We start from the raw sequence: 22,216 nt of genomic DNA on the forward strand, positions 1-22,216 counted from the left end.
GTGAATAACGTCCTTTCCTCCTGAATTGATTAGCATTCCAGGATAGAAAGTAAAAATGTGTATTGAATTGGGAGATATTGATCCACAAATAACAAAAGTCGGTATCTTGATGCTAAACCAGATAAGAAAAATGACAGGAGGGATAAATTAAAGATGGTTTTTAATTTTTTTTTAAAAAGCTTTGAATTAAAAATCTGTACAATATATTTATTGCTAATTAATTTTATTTTTATTACGTGAAAGACTATATATGATAAGCTTTCATTTAAAATGTACAATGTATATTTTGTACAATATATTTATTGCTAATTAATCTTATTTGATCAAATGAAAAACTGTGTGACAATCTTTCATTTAAAATGTATATTGTACATTCTATATTTTTCATTGAACATAAATTAAGAAAACAATTATATCATATTAAATCAATCCATTTTAATCAATACTTTTGAGTTGTTTAAGATTTTGTTTTAATATAAATGTTAAATCATGTTTCAAATACATGCACTCTTATTATCTTTTAATTAAATTCCTTTTAAACTAAAACATCAAATCATGTAATATAATTTGCAACGTTTTTTTTTTCTACTCACAAGTACAACTCAGATTTTCAAATGAATATGCACCACGTGTATTATCTTACGTGTGCATTTTTTTTAAATACTTTCTTTTTACCTGTAATGATGTTAATTGTTTTTCATTCAAATTTAGTTAATAAAAACTTATATAAATTGTTAATCAAATTGAATAAATATATATGTTTGGATAAGTAAAATATAATATGTGTAGAGGTTGGGTGTTAATTGCGTTGAGATTTGAGCGAATTATTTTACTATAGTGTCTCAAATATGCGCACGGACACTCATTAACACCGACTCATACACTAAAAACAATACTGAGAAACTAATTACATTAATTAATTCAAGTTATCATATAAAAAAATACATTTTTTAGTATAATACACAAGTTATATATATTATAATTCAAAATATTTTTATAATCAAACTAAAAAAATCTATAAAATAAAACTGAGATTAATCACCGTGTAATGGGATGTAGACAATTAGATCAACAACATATGATCTCTAATAATAATTTTTAAACAATATACGATCGATTTACTAGTTAATTAAGCTAACATAAACGCAATGTTTATCGCCTATTGGTCTCATTCATATGCAGAGATCTGCTCAAACCCAAGTTCGCTACGTAAAGGATTAAGCATTCTTTAGCCCAGCAAGGCACGAATTATGGCAGCTTCACCAACGCGAATCCATCCGAACTCAGTATGGACACATGAAATTAGGAACTTCTCCTTCAGTGATATGGATTTCGTTAAAAAGAATATACAAATCAGGAAATCCGTTTCCTTGAAGAATCAGGATTACATCCGCACTATAAATACAGGATACCTGAGGCGATTTATCTCACAAACCCATTCAAGCAAGCCTTAGAACTCTCTCTCAGTGCTCTCTCTTTACGCACCAGCTTCCTTGCAGCCCGTATTCATTGTCTTCCAAGCGATCATGGCTGATTTCAGGAAAACAATACTGGTGGTTTCTTTCTTGACGACGGCTCTTTGCGGAGTCTCCATGGCTACCGTTTACCAAGTCGGTGACTCTGCTGGTTGGACAAGCATGGGTCAAGTTGATTACCAAGATTGGGCTGCCAGCAAGAATTTTCACGGTGGTGATACTCTTGTCTTCAACTACAACAACCAATTCCACAACGTGAAGCAAGTGACGCATCAGGGTTTCGAGTCATGCAATGCAACATCACCACTAGCTACTTATACCAACGGCTCCGATACAGTCACTCTTGGAAAGCAGCTTGGCCACTTCTACTTCGTATGTGGTTACCCTGGTCACTGCCAAGCAGGACAAAAGATTGATATTCTGGTCGCTCCGGCAACTTCAAATTTGAGTCCTGCTGCACCACCTAGCAGCGCTTCATCTCTTTATTTTAGTAATCTGTCTTGGACTCTAGGTGTGCTAGGATTCTGTCTCTTGGGATTTGCTTATTAGGAAGGTTTTCAAGTTGCCTGTCTTTTGCCAACCTCGAGGGCTTTTTTCGGTTTCATTGATGCAGTGCTTTTTTTTTTTTTTCTTATTTTAATTACCAAAGAGATGATTAATGACAGATTAAAATTGTTTTCTGTCTAACTTTCTTTACATGAATACTTTGAATAAAAATACTATTCGCCCATTATAATTGCTGCCGCTTATTGCACTTTGTAATTAACCACGTTTTTTTTCCCCGATCTGATTAGCAAGGAGTGGCAATTAAAATTAAAAGAAAAAAAAAACAAAGGAGGCTCAGTGTTTTACCACGTACCAAGAATAATTATACATCGCAATGCTACAGTGGAATGACAGTTTTGCCCTCTATAATAATAGCCAAGAAAGTGCAAATTTAGAGGCAAAATGATCTATACTAACAAATGAACATGTTATTAAATTTTAGAAGTAGATAATCAAGTTATGAATTTTACGAAGTAACTCAAATTATTTTAGCTCATAGAATTTGTGTCACACTTATAATATATTTTAGCAATACAATATTATATATTATATACATGATCATCTCTTACATGGACAAGAAATACATTCTTAGTTACTTAATAATGTTTTTAACTGACTTAATTTTACATGGATTAAATTGGTATATAATTATTATGCTGAAAGCATAAGATAATTTGATCAAGTACATAATATTATATACATGATGGATCCCATAACCGAAGCATATGAAATTCTTTCTCTCCTACCTCTAATGATTTGTGTTTTAAGGATCATGTCTTTAAATAAATGTATCCATATGTATTAGATTGGTATTTACTCATGCTAGATATGAAGTTCTTCAGGATTGTGTGCTGGCCAAATAAACTCGGGAGTAGCTGAATCCACATGTATGAATGAGACCAATCGACTCTCAACCAAACAAGTGAAGAAGCATCAAGCCGGCCTAATTGAATCCTAAAGTTCAATGATGCAGGACAACTTTGATGATGGCTAGGATTACAGGTTATAGATCAAGGGCTGGGGTTGATGGGTGTGTGTGTCATCAAATCCTTATATCAAGCCTCTGAAAAAGAGGTGCTGCTAGTCGCTAGTCAGGAGAATATGAAGCCAGCCTCATCCAGCTACTGAACGAACTAAAAATGATTCTCTGTAATCTAAAAATGACAAGAGGAGCAAACTTAACATATAACAATCTGGATGTTTGTATTAATAGTTGAATTAATCCATCTCTGTCAGTACTGAGGTAGTTTTACGCGAACAAGCAAGACAGTCCGAAGTGTTCTTAGATGTTTCACACTCTGTTTCTGTTTCTGTTTCTGTCAGCATAAGATTAAGAAATCTTCAATGATCGCAATGGAGATTTATATGGACATCAGCGAAAGATTCCAGGTAGTTTTTGGAGTAGTCTCAAGAAATTTAGAATAGAATGATTGAATCAATCAAAAGATTTGGCAAGACAGGCCGTTCTGATGCATCTGTTTATCATCCATGTACTGTAAGTTCTCTGATATATTTTTTTTTTTAAATTAGATTAAGACTATGATTATTATTTTTTTCAACTTCGAGCAAAAGAGACACTTAATTTTCTACCGAAGATGCTGGGTGGGTGGCTTCTCAGCCTCCACCTTTTACCTCTATGGTATCTATGCCATTTGATCCAAAGTCGTCTGAAATATGCAGGACTAGAAACTAGGAAACAAAATCGATCCATTTTCTGCCGTGCTCATTAAAATGTCAGAAATAGACTGTTGTTCTACCAAGTCAACATTAAACTGTGAATGCTAACAGCTACAGATGAAAAGAGAGGTCTTCGAGCTATTGAGAAACTGAAACGGTCTCTGTTCTCTGATTATGTGGTCTTTTAACAGCTTGATGTGATGGACCCTGCAAACATTGCATCTGCAGATTTTATGAAGACCAGATACAGAAAACTTGATATTTGGTATGGCCGAGACTCCATTTCTACAGAACCAGCTGGTTGGGTTCATGCAAGTTTAACCAATCTTTTTGAACAGGATACAAATCATATATGCACTCGACCATTTTTGACATCTGCATATGAAAAACTGGTATGATTAATGACATATTAGGCTGCTTTGGTTTGTATACCCCAACATAAATGAAGGCCAGCCTCTTAGCTCTCATCTTAGAAATCAGTAGAAACTGACAGTCATGCAAGTTTCCCATCAGCATTTTCGTTATTTTTCTCAAGGAAAAAAAAAATAGAATGAAACTAAATTCAATGTATTGGACAATTTCCACAACACAATTGTCATGGACACAAGCCCATTTTATTTATATTCCCCAAGAAATTTCTACAATATTAGATACGGCAATTGATAAAACCAAGCATCCCCCGTCACAGGGTGAGGGGGAAAAAAGCAATGAGAAGAACGTCCAAGGCCAGTACTGAAACGATTGCTCAGGATATGCAACCAACAATGTAACAGTCAGATTACATGCCTGGATGTGTATGCTAGGCTAAATCTGGAAAGATTGTGGACACTTGCATCAATCTATAATATACTCCAAGCTATTTTGTCAAATTATCAGTATCACGAACAAGCTTCATTGAGGGAAGCGCAATTGCAGCCACTGGTTTATTCTCAAATCCACCACCTTCATCAATAATCAATCTTAGACCATCAATATGAAGTTTCCCGTGGTGGCCGCTAACCACAATGATCGGTTTCTCAGTTAATGCCTATGTGAAATTAAACATCAAACATCCACACTTCAGTTATATATATAAAAGAACAATGATATATAATATCTTGAATGTGTGAAGCTGTCAACATCCGAGTCCTTTCCCACTAAAGAAAGTAAGTGGCTGGAGAAATTGGTAGATTAGGATAAAAAGTTTCAGATAAAAAAATTAATAGTAGGTATCGAGCCATCACCTTTGGTATATCCCAAACTGTTTTCCTCCCACTAAGAGCCTCTATCTTGGGGACATGAGTCTCCTTCGCTTTCAAAAATCTCAGTTGTTCGCCTACATTTTTCCCTTCCTCTAAACCAGCATGCGCGGCAATCAATTTAAAGTGTCTAATTCCTTCTTCATCCTCTATGCACACATCATCCTGGAAAAGAAAATGTTAAGAGAGTAATATAAAATTATTCTGGAGGCTTCATTTAATAGCTTATGTTTTTTAATTGATATCTTAAGTTTTTGAGTTGATAGCTTAAGTTTTGGGGTTGAGATAATTATTTAATATGGTTTCAAAATTTTCATAACCAAATGGTATTAATGACCAAATGATTATGAGTTCAAATCTCATCACCCTTTTCTAACAAATAAAATTAATCACCGGGTAATAATATAAAACCATTATCGGGGCTTCACTTAATAGCTTATGCTCTTGGGTTGGTTTTTTTGACAGAAAATTGCACATCATGAAACCCATCAAGCTTCATCCATTGTCCCTCCTGATCAAATCAAACTTCAAAGTATGGAACTCGCGTTATGTAATATACTCAGTTGATCATCTTTCTTTTTTGGCAACTTACACCATAACACTAGTCAAAATCATCATTGATCAAAGTTTAAACGATAAAAGTGGCAATGAAATAAACTTCACCTCTTCATGGACCCAAACCATATCAGCTAGAAACTTCTTGTGATCATCAGGAACTGCCTTCAATAAGTCTGTCTCGATACAAAAATTTACACCAATAAATCACACTGTTAATTGTATTGAATTCAGAACCATCTCAAGTGTAAAAAATGCAAGAATCTAAAGATTCCAATGCTCCATTAATGATTATACTAATCCAAAATATATTCTTTTTACCCTCTTACATTAAAAAACTAAGAATCAAACAACTCAAACACAATCTACTCAGTTCAAAACTGATAGACAACAATAGCCTATTTCATATTTAATAACTAAAAAACCAAACAACAGAGATACATTTCCAAACAAACATGGAGACGTAATTAAGTTACTGATAATTAAAACTTCAATCAATGAAAGACTAAAAGAAAACAAGACATACCAGAAGATCCATGAGGGACACCATAGGAAGCGAAAGTGGGACCAGCATCATAAATAGAGCCCTTATATTCAATCCCTTTAACGGTATTGAATCTCACCTTAATATGACCAGCCCACCTTCTCCCTTGCAAATGCATATTCTCATACCCGTCTCCTTTATACCACCCTTCCCTGTCCTCACTCTCTTCATACTCATTCCATCCTTCCTTAAATGACACCCCATTTTGCGGTTCAGGCAGGACACCAACAAAAGCAGCAAAAGCAAAGTCATGATTTCCCGAAAGAAACACATGCTTTTGATTTGGATACCTTGAAGGTAAGTCTATCAAGAAATCTAGGACTTTATTGGTATCTGGGCCTCTGTCACAGTAATCGCCTAAGAAGATAATTGTTGCAGCATTAAAGTGTTGGGGGTCGAATTGGGTTTCGAGATTTGACCAAAGATTTTGAAGCTTTGTGATGTAGCCATGGATGTCGCCTATGCAGATTACTAATCTGGGTTTTGCGACCGTGCTGTTGTTGCTTGGCTCTGCCTCTGTCATTTTGGGTTCCGTGGTGGTTCTGTTCCGTCCTTCGATTGATAAAGAGAAAGCTTTTGTGTACATATATTAGTATTGGTCTGGTTTAGTGCTTGATTTTTTTATAACTAGAGCTTGAAAGAGAAGTTCTTCTTGGCTTCTTGGCTGGCTGATAACGACTCCTTCTGTTGCCAGTTGTATCATAGGGATAGGATCCCCTCTTCTCAATAGGTAAGCATCAACCATCATATATTAGTATTGGTTGATTATGCTTTTTCATTTTGTTATATTTATTTTATATGAATTTATTTTAATTTTTATTGTTTTATTTTTTTAAGATTTTATTTTTTCAATTTTATTATTTATATTAAAAATTTAACTTCATAATTTATTTTGATTTCTTTTATATAGAGTTATTATAATCTCATAATATTAATTTTACCATTGCTATTAATTTAATTTTCATATATCATTTTCCTACTTTATATGCTTATCTTGCTTATCATTTTGTTTCTTGTCCGGTAACAATTTTTATACCATGTTTGATTTTAACACTAGTCCTGTTCTTGAGCAGACTTAAATAATTTCTAAATCATATCTTCATTCATGTAGCTAGCTCGATATACACCTGATCAATAATCCTCACGGGTTATAAACACTTAATCAGTAATTAGTAATCCTCATTTATGTGACCAGTTCAATAAACACCTGATTAGCAGCTCCACTCATTTGCCGACTCATAAATATTGTGTCGCAAGGTCGATCATTGTGAATAAATACAATTTATGCATAATTATTTTTGTTTTTGCAATCAATTTTTATTTACATAGTAGTTACTATCTTTGCGGTTAATTTTTATTTATGTAGTGATTATTGTCGTGACATTCAAATCTCAATTTATATACCCGGTATCATTGTTGTGGTCAATTTCTAAGAATATATGAGAGCAAACAACGTGAATGATATGTATAATAACAAATCTAAAATTTGTTTCCCAAACAACATCTTATCATAATCGTAGCAATTTTTAATTAAAAAATAATAATATTTTGATAACTTAGACCTTAATGAATTCAAAATATAAGAAAAATGCATTAATCACGTTTTATCATGAGAGACTTTCTTGAAATGTTAATAAACTTGACCCTACGGTTCAATCTAAAAATTCCTTGACTAAACCTCTTGTCCCGTCTGAGTTTAAAATCAAACCATGTTGCAGTTGTTCTAAAATGACCCATTCAACTTGACATTATTTGAACTTAAAAAAAAATATTGAGACAACAATGTTTGGATCGATCTGAGTCAATTTAAGTTAACTCGTCAAACCATATTTTGGATCCTAAATCTTGTTGGATTTAATAAATCTATTTTCTAGAATCTTTCTTTATTTAATAAAAAGAATAATAAAAACAGGCATGCATAGGAAAGCAAATAAGTCACGTGCCTGACCATTCTTGTTTTTTTAACATATCATTCACCCTTTTTAAAAAAATCGAACGACATGTCGTTTATAATGGTAGATGATGTGTCATTTTCTAGTATAATTTTCAATCACCTAAGGTGATTGGAAGGTTGACTTCGCTTTCTTTAACCTAGAAAACCTACTTCCATCCATTTTTCTCACCCTAAAACACCTAATATATACTTCATAACCATTGACAAACCCATAACTAACTTCAAACCAAGCTTTAATAAGTCAAAAAACTAAAAATTCCCCTCAAACTTAAAAAAATTCATAACTAATTTATGTTTTCCCAGTATAAAGGGTTAAAATAACTTAAATAGAACTCTTCTTATCAAATGAAATTCAAAGATTTTTTTTTGTTTTTTTATAAAAGGTTTAACAACAAAAAGTCTAGACAACTAAGCTTGAGGACAAATACGTCTAGCCCATAACAAAAGAGTCTAGCCCATAACAAAAGAGGCAAGACACGTATGGGCCTACAAGGCAAAACCGTGTGCTTGGCTATTTTTTTTTAATGCATACTCTATCCTTTAAAAAAACCAATAAAATGATATGTCATTTGCAATGAAAGACAACATGTTGATTAATAGTATAATTTTCTGACCACCTGAAATGACTGAGAAGTTGAGCTTGCCTTATTTAACTAAAAAAAACCACTTTTTAACCATTTTTTTTACTTAAAAACCCCAAATACATAATCCATAAATCTCAATAAACTCATATCTAATTTCAAATGAACGTTTAATATGTCAGAGAACTGAAAAATCACCTTGCATTTGAAAAAACTCAAGCTCTTATCTATTTTTTTTCAGCAAAATAAATGGTCAAAAACACTTTAATTGAGTTCCTCTAATCAAATGAAATTTATTGATACAAAGATTGGCCTTTTTGTTTTTGCTAAATCATGGTCAACCAATCACTATCTCTCACATTCATTGTTTTTCAATAACATTCTTTTAAAATGCGATTAAAATGATGTTTTGGATAAAAAAATAAAATTCTAAAACTAAATGTATCAAAATAGAAAAAAACAATTGGGAACTTATTTTTATAAATCCATACCTCATGCACAATAAAAGAAATTAAAAAGAGTTTTTTTTTTTTTTATTGTCAATTTTGATCCTTTAAGTTTTAATTTTGTAACAATAAAATTAAATTCTATTGTGCCAAATCAAGCATTAATCTAATGTTGAAATATTTTTTTAAGGCCATGAGAACCTCATAAGAAGTTAATAAAAAAAAATTAGTATCCTAAAATCCTATTAAACACACTATTTAATAATGAAATTAAAATTAAAAAATTCCTTAAAGAGGAAAAAGAGGAAACATGGTTGAAATTTTCATAAGCCTTGTCTGTTTAGTTTTTTTTTCTTTAGTAATTCAATATTGGTTGGTATTTTTTTAAAATGTTTTTAAAGGTGATTTTTATTTTTAAAAACTAAAAATGATTTTTTAAAAAGTGTTTTTCTATGGTTTTCTAATTGTTTTTTTATGATTTTAATATAAAATTTCAAAATCATAAAAACAAAACATAGGAAAAAATCAATTTAATATCTTTTTTGTAAAAAACAAAAATACTTCAAACAAAATTTTAATCATGTTATCAAACATAATTCAAATTTTATTATCAACTGAAGGAGTAAATAATCACAAAAAAATTAATTGAGAGTAATGATATCAGGAGTAAAAGAAGACGAGAGCAGGAGTAAGAGGAAATTAAGAAAAAATTAAAAGCAAAGAGGCTTAAAATAGACCTTCAGCCCGTTCGCCTGCAATTCCAGAGCAGTCTACTGCTAGGGCCTAGGAGGGTTATTGAGATCCAATAGCTTCCAGGCCCAATTAATTAGGGCCTAGGAGGGTTATTGAGATCCAATAGCTTCCAGGCCCAATTAATTGGACATTGGGCTTTCCTAATAGCTTTAGCTACCCAAGTTGCCACTTTTAAGCGCTTGCTACCATTTCTAGACATGGACTCGTGACACGTATTAGATCAGCCCTGTATTTCCGGAAGTATGTGTTTTCTTTTTAGAAGGCCCTAAACTATTTTTTTATGTTTTGGATTTGATATGAATAGCATTTTTGGTCCGTTGAAATATTTTACAATAAAAGATAAAATAAAAATAAGAGAAAATGATTTACAGTGTTCAAGGGATAAAAATATTTTAGAATATTAGTTTGGTCACTGATTCATGGAACTATAACTAATTATTTTTTTCTTTTTTCTTTTTAACACTTATTTTTCATATATATCAAATTATTTTTAAATATTTTTTATTTACATAAACAAACAATGAATTGTTTTTATTTTTTTAATCTCTTTAAAATAATATATTTTACAAGAAGGTTAAATCTCTTTCCAAGAAAGGATTTTAAGCAAATTAATTCACAAAAACTATTTTACATTGAATGAGTAGTTATACTGAAGGATAATATTATACATTAAAATTAAAATAGTTGGGGTAAAATTCACTTGTTTTTGTATAAACAATGAATCAAGGTCCTTTTTTTTCCTCCCTTTCCTTTTTCCTTTCAATCTATTTTTTTTTATATGAACCAAATAGTTGGGTTTGTATTGAGTTTTTTTTATTGGTTTTTTAAACTTTATCATTTAATATTTAATTAATTTTGAATTTTCATAATTTATTTCAGTTTGTTTTTTATAAAGTTATCGCAATCTTAAATAAACATCCCGATATTTGATTTGTACTTGATTTTACGAGCGTATAATTTTTTCATCTATCAAATCTAGTAAAGTTCATGACTCGGGTCACTGGTTTGACGAGTTAAGTCATGAAACCTAAGTCGATTCAATATGTTTTCACCTCAATATTAAAAAAAATATCATTTTGAATTTTTTTTTAAAGCCAAACTATGCTTTTTACCTGTCATGTTTATGTTGCATTTGAACTTGTCAAGTTGACCGAGTCATATCGAAATAATTCTTACATGATTTAATTTTAAATTTGGACAGGATAAAAAATTAGATTGTGAGGTTTCAGATTGATATACTAAAATAAATTTAATAATAATACTAAATAATTCTCACAGACATGAATATATTTTTTTTACATTCAAAAGTTTCTTGATCTAACCCGTAAGACAATGCTGGCTTATAAACTAGTATTATAGAAACTCAAGAAATCAACCAACTATAACCTCTCCTTTTTCTTGTTTTCTTTTTATAATTGGCCTCCTTAAAGAAATATATATTTAATGGAAAACTTTATCTATGTCAATGCATGGCCATTTTTGGATCATGAAGGGACATACTTGATAGAACAAAAGATATACAAATAAATAAAAAATAATAAAAAAGGGCTCCTTTTTATTTTTATTTTTTTAATTTCAATGCTTCTTGCGAGAAGGAAACGCTTTCTTGCAATAATTAAAATGCATTGAGATAAGCATTGGCAGCATCCAGTTGAACAAGAAAATAATAAACAGTGCACCGAGGGTCTTGGCCTGACGGTAGGAGGGGCTTGTCTCCTCCTGCTGCTCTTGGGTTCGAGTCCTCATGTGCACGCCTGTCACCCTCTCGGTGCCTTACATGTCTATTGGGTTTGCAGGGTGTTCAGTGGGCCGTGAGATTAGTCGTGGTACGCGCAAGCAGACCCGGACACCCACGTAAATCAAAAAAAAAAAGAAAAAAAAAGAAAATAATAAACAGTACTGTTGTTGCTGGAGAAGAGGCCAAGGAAAGCATAACATCCTGCTTTCCCAACTTGTGAGAAATCCCCTATCTGCATCGTTTATTGTTATGAAGGTGTATATATTGCGTATTAAATAAAGCTTCACTTTTATTTGACGAAGGAATTGAAATCTTAGAAATTGTTGTCACAACTTTCCAGAACGCCACCAACATCTCAAAGCAGATGAATGATAAAGGATGTTTGCCCTTGTAGCACGGCGGAAATGATGAACGACCTGCTTTCATCAAATTCATCAACACATCATTTACTTGTCATCTTCCTGGCCGGCTATTGCTATAATGATTTTGAATCAACCGTTGCGGGCTAAATAAATTCAAAGAAAATCACCTTTAGATTTGTTGTTTCTTTTTAATTTGTATGACAAAGAAATCAAGTCTATTTTATATTTTTTTCTAGAAAGAAGTTTGATTTTGGCACCTTCTTCGGCTGATGTTTTTCCTTTGCCTAGTAGGGCCTGACACATGGGATAGTGACGAATATAAGAATCGAATCTATTTAGTAAGAAAGCCATTAACTTCTGCGCGCCTTCTTTCTAAATTCATCCGATATCATCTTTCACACCATCAGCCATGGCTCAAGAGTCCTCCAGTCTTGCAACAAAGAGGTAGCTATATGCTCTTTCATCTTCTTCTTTTTCCTTGAAGAGTTGTTAAGAGAATCATTACGTTCTTAAAGTATTTCTGTCTCAGGTATGCAGTTGTGACAGGAGCAAACAAGGGGATTGGATATGAAATATGTAGGCAGTTGGCCTCTAATGGGATTTTGGTGGTGTTGACAGCCAGAGATGAAAAAAGGGGTCTTGAAGCTGTTCAAAAGCTGAAAGATTCTGGCATCTCTGATGACCTTGTGATTTACCATCGACTTGATGTGGCTGACCCTGATAGCATTGTTTCCCTTGCTGAATTTGTGAAAAATAATTTTGGAAAACTTGACATCTTGGTATGAAGTATTTAATTTCTTGTGCTAATCCTTTTATTTATTTATTTATTTTTGTTTATCTGTGTTAGAGAATAATATAAATCATATCCTGGGACCTCACCTAACAGCTTAATTTTTTGGGTTGAGATGGTTCTTTGATATGGTATCAGAGCCTTGATGACCAAGTGATCACGAGTTCGAATCTCACCATCCCTATTTATTTGATAAAAATTAAGCACAAGGTAAAGTGGATCTATGCAAGTTTCAAGTCCAAAGGGCTTTCACTTGAGAAGGTGTGTTAGAGAATAATATAAATCATATCCTGAAACCTCACCTAACAGCTCACCTAACAGTTTAAGTTATTGGGTTGAGATGGTTCTTTGATAATCTGATAGTTTCTTGAAAATCTTGTAACCTTGTGCAGGTGAACAATGCTGGGATTGGTGGAGTTGCACTAGAGGCAGATGCTTGTCAAAGAGCCTTTGAACAAACTGGTGAATTTGTAAGTCTTCATATTGTAATGACTAATCACTCGGAAGATCATTGCCTGTTCTATCTATATTTACGTAACCCTTTGATAGACCAGGAATCAGGGTCTAAATTCTTTTGTTCAAATGCAGCCATCTGGGGAGCAAGTTTGGGCTGAAATTGGAACTCAAAATTATGAGATGGCAGAACAATGTGTGAAAACAAACTACTATGGTGCAAGAGGAATGGCCGAAGCACTTGCGCCCCTCCTACAGTTGTCTGATTCACCAAGAATTGTAAATGTCTCTTCACTGCTGGGGCTCTTAAAGGTACACGACTGTCTTTCAAGAATGGAGTCTTGGTATTTTGGTCCAGATTGAAACTAGCAGTTGTCTTATCTTGAAATTTGGCCGAGTTATTTCTCCTCTTCAAGGAAACCCAAATTTGACTTCTAGACTGGTTGATGTGCAGTAACATTTATATGCTTTCTTATTCTGAATTATCGTACTTACAACTCCTAGAAAACATGATTTTTCCTATAATCTCTGTTTGTCATATTCTCCCCTGCTTGGTACTTTCATGTACACATTGTTCCGCAAATGCAAATTCGCTTCCTGTTTTAGCTCATAACAATTAGCCTTACAGGAATAGTCTTGAATTTATTATCCTCTGAATTTGTGTTTCATTCAGCTCAGACTAGTACTTGCAGCATTTCTATAAGCAGTCTTACCAAAGTTTTTTTTTTTTCCTGTTATGTGGCTTAGAACATACCCAATGAATGGGCCAAAGGATTGTTAAATGATGTTGAAAATCTCAATGAAGATAGACTAGACGAGGTTGTGAACGAGTTTCTTAAAGATTTTAAAGAAGATTTGTTGGGATCCAAAGGCTGGCCAACTTATCTGTCTGCCTATGTTGTTGCTAAAGCTGCCATGAGTGCCTATACAAGGATTCTGGCCAAGAAGTATCCAAGCTTCTGCGTCAATTGTCTCTGCCCTGGCTATTGCAAAACTGACATAACTGCCAACACCGGCCCTTTCACCGCTGCTGAAGGAGCCGAAAATGCTGTGAGATTGGCATTGCTGCCTGATGGTGGGCCTTCTGGTTGTTTCTTTTATCAGAAACAAATGCTACCGTGCTTTTGAATGAAAATCAAACATGATAATCATGATGTAGAAAACGGCTACAAGGTTTTGAAAATTTTCTCGTCGATGTATTCTCATCCCAAACAGGTTAAACTGAAAGATATTGTCTATGTTTAAAGAATGTCTTAGAAAGCTGCAGAAGACAAGGAAGCTTTGTTGTTGCTTGTTCAGGGGATTTCATAAATGAAGATCTCTACTTGAAGACCAAGATTTTAGGAATAAATTTTCTGATCACATTTGATTTGTTGTTATGCAATTTTTAAATTTTGAATAGTCTTGGTTTCCAAGTAAAACTCTATCTCTATTTAAGACTATTCTGAAATCAATAATATTATCTTCTTCTAATTCTTCTAAACGTCCGCTCCTTTTTTTCATCTTGTGCTCTGCAACTAGAGAATTAAAACCAACAAATTGGTATCAGAGCCATAAATTTTCTTGAGGGACTTATGAGTTGAGAAAAATAAAAACACAAACCAAATCCAACCACAAACACAAAAAAAAAAGCACAAAAATGGATTCCGAAACAATCATCTCACATGGTTCACCACCAATCTTCAATGGTGAAAACTATGAAACTTGGGCCATTAGAATGACAGTTTATTTGGAGGCATTAGATCTTTGGGAAGTTGTGGAAGAAAATTATGTTGTTCCTGACTTGCCTGCAAATCCAACAGTAGCCCAACTAAAGATTCACAAGGAAAAGAAGACAAGAAAATCCAAGGCTGAAGCTTGCTTATATGCTGCAGTGTCAAATACAATATTAACAAGAATCATGAATTTTGAATTTGCAAAAGATATTGGGGACTATCTTAAAAAAGAATATCAAAGCAATGAAAGAACTAAAAATATGCAGGTTATTAACTTAATCAGAGAATTTGAAATGCACAAGATGAAGAAAACTGAAATTATCAAAGATTATGCTGATATATTGCTAAGCATAATAAACAAAGTAAGATTACTTGGAAATGAAATTTCTGATGACAGAATTGTGCAGAAAATTCTGGTCACTATGCCTGAAAAATATGAGTCTAAGATTTCTTCATTAGAGTCAGAAGACATAAACGATATTTCTCTTGAAGAATTTGTAAATGCACTGCGGGCACAAGAGTAGAGAAGATCAATGAGACTTGAAGAATCAATGTAGGGAGCTTTTCAAGCAAGAGCTCAATACCAAGGAGGAGGCAAAGACAAGAGATTCAACAAGAAGAAAAAGGTTCAAACTTACAAAAACAAGGTGGAAACATTTCCACCATGTACCTACTATAAAAAAAACAAATCATCAGCCGATCAAGTGTTGGTGGAGACCAGACATCAAGTGCAAAAAATGTGGATAGATTGGACATGTTGAAAGAATCTGCAGGACACAACAACATGAAGAAAAGGCGGATCTTGTTGCTTAACAACCTGAAAAGGAGCAGTTGTTTGTTGTGTCATGTTTTTCAACAAGCAACAACTCGAAAGATTCCTGGTTGATTGATAGTGGTTGCAGAAATCACATGACAAACAATCAGGATTTGTTCAAGGAACTTGACAAAACTGCTATTTCCAAAGTCAAAATTGGAAATGGTGATTATATTAATGATAAAGTCAAATGAATTGTTGTTTTAAACAGCATGTCAGATTTGAAGTATATTTCAGATGTATTATATGTGTCTGATATTGATCAAAACTTGTTTAGTGTTCGACAATTTATGAAAAAAGATTTCAGAGTAATGTTTAAAGATCAATGGTGTTTGATCAAAGGCAATTTAGACAACAACATATTCAGAGTAAAAATGAAAGCAAAAGGAGTAATGTATATGCAAAAACACACTCTTGTAAAAGGAGTTTCATAATTGGAGAACAGATCAGCCAACTGCGCAACATGTTAATATTTTAAGAAGGTCAAACTAAAAAAATCTATAAAATAAAAACTGAGAATCACCCAATAATGGGATGTAGACAATTAGATCAGCATATGATCTCTAATAATAATTTTTAAACAATATACGATCAATTTACTAGTTAATTAAGCTAACATAAACGGAATGCTTATCGCCTATTGGTCTCATTCATATGCAGAGATCTGCTCAAACCCATGTCGCTATGTAAAGGATTAAACATTCTTTAGCCCAGCAAGGCACGAATTATGGCAGCTTCACCAACGCGAATCCATCCAAACTCAGAATGGACACATGAAATTAGGAACTTCTCCTTCAGTGATATGGATTACGTTAAAAAGAATATACAAATCAGGAAATCCGTTTCCTTATAGAATCCGGATTAGATCCGCACTAGAAATACAGGATACCTGAGGCGATTTATCTCACAAACCCATTCAAGCAAGCCTTAGAACTCTCTCTCAGTGCTCTCTCTTTACGTACCAGCTTCCTTGCAGCCCATATTCATTGTCTTCCAAGCGATCATGGCTAATTTCAGGAAAACAATACTGGTGGTTTCTTTCTTGACGACGGCTCTTTGCGGAGTCTCCATGGCTACCGTTTACCAAGTCGGTGACTCTGCTGGTTGGACAAGCATGGGTCAAGTTGATTACCAAGATTGGGCTGCCAGCAAGAATTTTCACGGTGGTGATACTCTTGTCTTCAACTACAACAACCAATTCCACAACGTGAAGCAAGTGACGCATCAGGGTTTCGAGTCATGCAATGCAACATCACCACTAGCTACTTATACCAACGGCTCCGATACAGTCACTCTTGGAAAGCAGCTTGGCCACTTCTACTTCGTATGTGGTTACCCTGGTCACTGCCAAGCAGGACAAAAGATTGATATTCTGGTCGCTCCGGCAACTTCAAATTTGAGTCCTGCTGCACCACCTAGCAGCGCTTCATCTCTTTATTTTAGTAATCTGTCTTGGACTCTAGGTGTGCTAGGATTCTGTCTCTTGGGATTTGCTTATTAGGAAGGTTTTCAAGTTGCCTGTCTTTTGCCAACCTCGAGGGCTTTTTTCGGTTTCATTAATGACAGATTAAAATTGTTTTCTGTCTAACTTTCTTTACATGAATACTTTGAATAAAAATACTATTCGCCCATTATAATTGCTGCCGCTTATTGCACTTTGTAATTAACCACGTTTTTTTTTTCCCGATCTGATTAACAAGGAGTAGAGATTAAAATTAAAAGAAAAAAAAAACAAAGGAGGCTCAGTGTTTTACCACGTACCAAGAATAATTATACATCGCAATGCTACAGTGGAATGATAGTTTTGCCCTCTATAATAATAGCCAAGAAAGTGCAAATTTAGAGGCAAAATGATCTATACTAACGAACTTGTTATTAAATTTGAGTACATAATCAAGTTATGAATTTTACGAGGTAACTCAAATTATTTTAGCTCATAGATTTTGTGTCACACTTATAATATATTTTAGCTATACAATATTATGTATTATATACATGATCATCTCTTACATGGACAAGAAATACATTCTTAATTACTTAATAATGTTTTTAACTGACTTAATTTTACATGATTTAAATTGGTATATAATTATTATGCTTAAAGCATAAGATAATTTGATCTTGTACATAATATTATATACATGATGGATCCTAGAACCGAAGCATATGAAATTCTCTCTCCTATCTCTCATGATTTGTGTTTTAAGGCTCATGTCTTTAAATAAATGTATCCATATGTATTAGATTGGTATTTACTCATGCTAGATATGAAGTTCTTCAGGATTGTGTGCTGGCCAAATAAACTCGGGAGTAGCTGAATCCACATGTATGAATGAGACCAATCGACTCTCAACCAAACAAGTGAAGAAGCATCAAGCCGGCCTAATTGAATCCTAAAGTTCAATGATGCAGGACAACTTTGATGATGGCTAGGATTACAGGTTATAGATCAAGGGCTGGGGTTGATGGGTGTGTGTGTCATCAAATCCTTATATCAAGCCTCTGAAAAAGAGGTGCTGCTAGTCGCTAGTCAGGAGAATATGAAGCCAGCCTCATCCAGCTACTGAACGAACTAAAAATGATTCTCTGTAATCTAAAAATGACAAGAGGAGCAAACTTAACATATAACAATCTGGATGTTTGTATTAATAGTTGAATGAATCCATCTCTGTTAGTACTGAGGTAGTTTTACGCGAACAAGCAAGACAGTCCGAAGTGTTCTTAGATGTTTCACACTCTGTTTCTGTTTCTGTTTCTGTCAGCATAAGATTAAGAAATCTTCAATGATCGCAGTGGAGATTTATATGGACATCAGCGAAAGATTCCAGGTAGTTTTTGGAGTAGTCTCAAGAAATTTAGAATAGAATGATTGAATCAATCAAAAGATTTGGCAAGACAGGCCGTTCTGATGCATCTGTTTATCATCCATGTACTGTAAGTTCTCTGATATTTTTTTTTTTAAAATTAGATTAAGACTATGATTATTATTTTTTTCATCTTCGAGCAAAAGAGACACTTAATTTTCTACCGAAGATGCTGGGTGGGTGGCTTCTCAGCCTCCACCTTTTACCTCTATGGTATCTATGCCATTTGATCCAAAGTCGTCTGAAATATGCAGGACTAGAAACTAGGAAACAAAATCGATCCATTTTCTGCCGTGCTCATTAAAATGTCAGAAATAGACTGTTGTTCTACCAAGTCAACATTAAACTGTGAATGCTAACAGCTACAGATGAAAAGAGAGGTCTTCGAGCTATTGAGAAACTGAAACGGTCTCTGTTCTCTGATTATGTGGTCTTTTAACAGCTTGATGTGATGGACCCTGCAAACATTGCATCTGCAGATTTTATGAAGACCAGATACAGAAAACTTGATATTTGGTATGGCCGAGACTCCATTTCTACAGAACCAGCTGGTTGGGTTCATGCAAGTTTAACCAATCTTTTTGAACAGGATACAAATCATATATGCACTCGACCATTTTTGACATCTGCATATGAAAAACTGGTATGATTAATGACATATTAGGCTGCTTTGGTTTGTATACCCCAACATAAATGAAGGCCAGCCTCTTAGCTCTCATCTTAGAAATCAGTAGAAACTGACAGTCATGCAAGTTTCCCATCAGCATTTTCGTTATTTTTCTCAAGGAAAAAAAAAAATAGAATGAAACTAAATTCAATGTATTGGACAATTTCCACAACACAATTGTCATGGACACAAGCCCATTTTATTTATATTCCCCAAGAAATTTCTACAATATTAGATACGACAATTGATAAAACCAAGCATCCCCCGTCACAGGGTGAGGGGGGGGGGGGGGGGGGGAAAGCAATGAGAAGAACGTCCAAGGCCAGTACTGAAACGATTGCTCAGGATATGCAACCACGAATGTAACAGTCAGATTACATGCCTGGATGTGTATGCTAGGCTAAATCTGGAAAGATTGTGGACACTTGCTGCATCAATCTATAATATACTCCAAGCTATTTTGTCAAATTATCAGTATCACGAACAAGCTTCATCGAGGGAAGCGCAATTGCAGCCACTGGTTTATTCTCAAATCCACCACCTTCATCAATAATCAATCTTAGACCATCAATATGAAGTTCCCCGTGGTGGCCGCTAACCACAATGATCGGTTTCTCAGTTAATTCCTATGTGAAATTAAACATCAAACATCCACACTTCAGTTTTTATATATATATATATATATATATATATATATATATATATATATATATATATAAAAGAACAATGATATATAATATCTTGAATGTGTGAAGCTGTCAACATCCGAGTCCTTTCCCACTAAAGAAAGTAAGTGGCTGGAGAAATTGGTAGATTAGGATAAAAAGTTTCAGATAAAAAAATTAATAGTAAGTACTCCTTCCATCCTTCCTTAAATGACACCCCATTTTGCGGTCAGGCAGGACACCAACAAAAACAGCAAAAGCAAAGTCATGATTTCCGGAAAGAAACACATGCTTTTGATTTGGATACCTTGAAGGTAAGTCTATCAAGAAATCTAGGACTTTCTTGGTATCTGGGCCTCTGTCACAGTAATCGCCTAAGAAGATAATTGTTGCAGCGTTAAAGTGTTGGGGGTCGAATTGGGTTTCGAGATTTGACCAAAGATTTTGAAGCTTTGTGATGTAGCCATGGATGTCGCCTATGCAGATTACTAATCTGGGTTTTGCGACCGTGCTGTTGTTGCTTGGCTCTGCCTCTGTCATTTTGGGTTCCGTGGTGGTTCTGTTCCGTCCTTCGATTGATAAAGAGAATGCTTTTGGGTACATGTATTAGTAGTGGTCTGGTTTAGTGCTTGATTTTTTTTAAAAACTGGAGCTTGAAAGAGAAGTTCTTCTTGCCTTCTTGGCTGGCTGATAACGACTCTTTCTGTTGCCAGTTGTATCGTAGGGATAGGATCCCCTCTTCTCAATAGCATCTACCATCATATATCAGGACTAAAGGAAGACGAGAGCAGGAGTAAGAGGAAATTAAGAAAAAATTAAAAGCAAAGAGGCTTAAAATAGACCTTCAGCCCGTTCGTCTGCAATTCCAGAGCAGTCTACTGCTTGGGCCTAGGAGGGTTATTGAGATCCAATAGCTTCCAGGCCCAATTAATTAGGGCCTAGGAGGGTTATTGAGATCCAATAGCTTCCAGGCCCCATTAATTGTAAATGGGCTTTCCTAATAGCCTTAGCTACCCAAGTTGCCACTTTTAAGCGCTGCTACCATTTCTAGACATGGACTCGTGACACGTATGAAGTATGTGTTTTCTTTCTAGAAGGCCGTAAACTATTTTTTTATGTTTTGGATTTAATATGAATAACATTTTTGGTCCATTGAAATATTTTACAATAAAAGAGAAAATAAATTTGAAATAAGAGAAAATGGTTTACAGTTTTCTAGAGATAAAAATATTTTAGAATATTAGTTCGGTTACCAAGTCAGTAAACTATGTATAGCTCAATCGATCAGATTTTAAATTTATTTTTAAGAAATCACCGGTTCGAGTCCTACAAATCTCATAATCACATAAGACTTATAAGGTCATTAACTTTAGGGTTCATAAAATTAGTTGAGGTACGCGTAATTTTACCCGAACACGTACATTAATAATAAAAAAACTAATTATTTTATCTTTTTTCTTCTTAACACTTATTTTTCATATATATATATATCAAACACCCAACAATTATTTTTAAATATTTTTTATTTACATAAACAAAAAAAGAATATTTTTAATAATTTTTTTTTTGACATTCAAAAGTCTTTTGATGTAATCAGTAAGATAATGCTGGCTTATAAAATAGTATTATAGAGACTCAAGAAATCAACTAATTAACTTGAAAAACAACTTTGCTAAAATATGGAAAGGAGACTTACACCGACCCTTCCACTATAATCTCTCCTTTTTCTTGTTTTCTTTTTATAATTGGCCTGCTTAAAGAAATATATATTTAATGAAAAACTTTATATATGTCAATGCCGGCCATTTTTGGATCATGAAGGGATATACTTGATAGAACAATAGATATACAAATAAATAAATAATAATAAAAAAGGGTTCCTTTTTATTTTTTTATTAATTTTAATGCTTCTTGCGTGAAGGAAATGCTTTCTTGCAATAATTAAAATGCAATGAGATAAGCATTGCCGACAGCATCTAATTCAACAAGAAAATAATAAACAGCACTGTTGTTGTTGTTGAAGAACTATGGAGGTGTATAAAACATATTTTCAGTTTTTTCAACAGGATAAGCATTGCACCAACATGCAATAATATTGCTCTTCCGCTCGTAACAGAGCGACAGCCATACAGAGGCATCACATGAAAACAACTAAGCATGTTTGCTCTTGTGGAACGGCGAAAATGAACGACCTGCTTTCATCAAATTCATCAACTCATCATTTACTTGTCATCTTCCTGGCCAGCTATTGCTATAATGATTTTGAATCAACCATTGCGGGCTAAATAAATTCAAAGAAAATCACCTTCAGATTTTTTGTTTTTTGTTTTTTTGTTAAATTTGTATGACAAAGAAATCAAGTCTATTTTATATTATTTC

General features: G+C 33.7%; 5 protein-coding genes across 6 annotated transcripts; 4 read left to right on the forward strand and 1 right to left on the reverse strand.

Moving 5' to 3' along the window:
* Nucleotides 1–1,197: 1,197 nt before the first annotated feature.
* On the forward strand, nt 1,198–2,198 carry LOC133690879 (mavicyanin-like). The gene has a single exon (XM_062111147.1). The coding sequence runs from the start codon at nt 1,527–1,529 to the stop codon at nt 2,022–2,024; it is 498 nt and encodes a 165-aa protein (XP_061967131.1). The 5' UTR covers nt 1,198–1,526; the 3' UTR covers nt 2,025–2,198.
* A 2,057-nt stretch (nt 2,199–4,255) lies between these two features.
* On the reverse strand, nt 4,256–6,755 carry LOC133692678 (tyrosine-protein phosphatase RLPH2-like). Its single transcript, XM_062113781.1, has 4 exons — nt 6,018–6,755; nt 5,600–5,667; nt 4,922–5,101; nt 4,256–4,725 (listed from the first exon to the last, which is right to left on the reverse strand). The coding sequence occupies exons 1-4, from the start codon at nt 6,619–6,621 to the stop codon at nt 4,555–4,557; spliced, it is 1,023 nt and encodes a 340-aa protein (XP_061969765.1). The 5' UTR covers nt 6,622–6,755; the 3' UTR covers nt 4,256–4,554.
* Nucleotides 6,756–12,176: 5,421 nt separating this feature from the next.
* Nucleotides 12,177–14,585, forward strand: LOC133692888 ((+)-neomenthol dehydrogenase-like). 2 transcript variants are annotated; one of them, XM_062114055.1, is made up of 6 exons: nt 12,177–12,313; nt 12,399–12,648; nt 12,798–12,869; nt 13,052–13,129; nt 13,248–13,424; nt 13,860–14,585. In XM_062114055.1, exons 1-6 carry the CDS (start codon nt 12,279–12,281, stop codon nt 14,238–14,240), a joined length of 993 nt encoding a protein of 330 aa, XP_061970039.1. In that variant the 5' UTR covers nt 12,177–12,278; the 3' UTR covers nt 14,241–14,585. The 2 variants fall into 2 exon arrangements, with proteins under 2 accessions (XP_061970039.1, XP_061970040.1); XM_062114056.1 differs by lacking the exon at nt 12,798–12,869.
* Nucleotides 14,586–14,751: 166 nt separating this feature from the next.
* LOC133690777 (uncharacterized) lies at nt 14,752–15,351 on the forward strand. The gene has a single exon (XM_062111040.1). It carries the CDS (start codon nt 14,752–14,754, stop codon nt 15,349–15,351), a length of 600 nt encoding a protein of 199 aa, XP_061967024.1.
* A 1,051-nt stretch (nt 15,352–16,402) lies between these two features.
* On the forward strand, nt 16,403–17,197 carry LOC133690932 (mavicyanin-like). Its single transcript, XM_062111214.1, has one exon. The coding sequence runs from the start codon at nt 16,645–16,647 to the stop codon at nt 17,140–17,142; it is 498 nt and encodes a 165-aa protein (XP_061967198.1). The 5' UTR covers nt 16,403–16,644; the 3' UTR covers nt 17,143–17,197.
* Nucleotides 17,198–22,216: the final 5,019 nt, after the last annotated feature.

Source organism: Populus nigra, chromosome 4 (assembly GCF_951802175.1).
Source record: "Populus nigra chromosome 4, ddPopNigr1.1, whole genome shotgun sequence".
In the NCBI taxonomy this organism is placed as follows: Eukaryota; Viridiplantae; Streptophyta; class Magnoliopsida; order Malpighiales; family Salicaceae; genus Populus; species Populus nigra.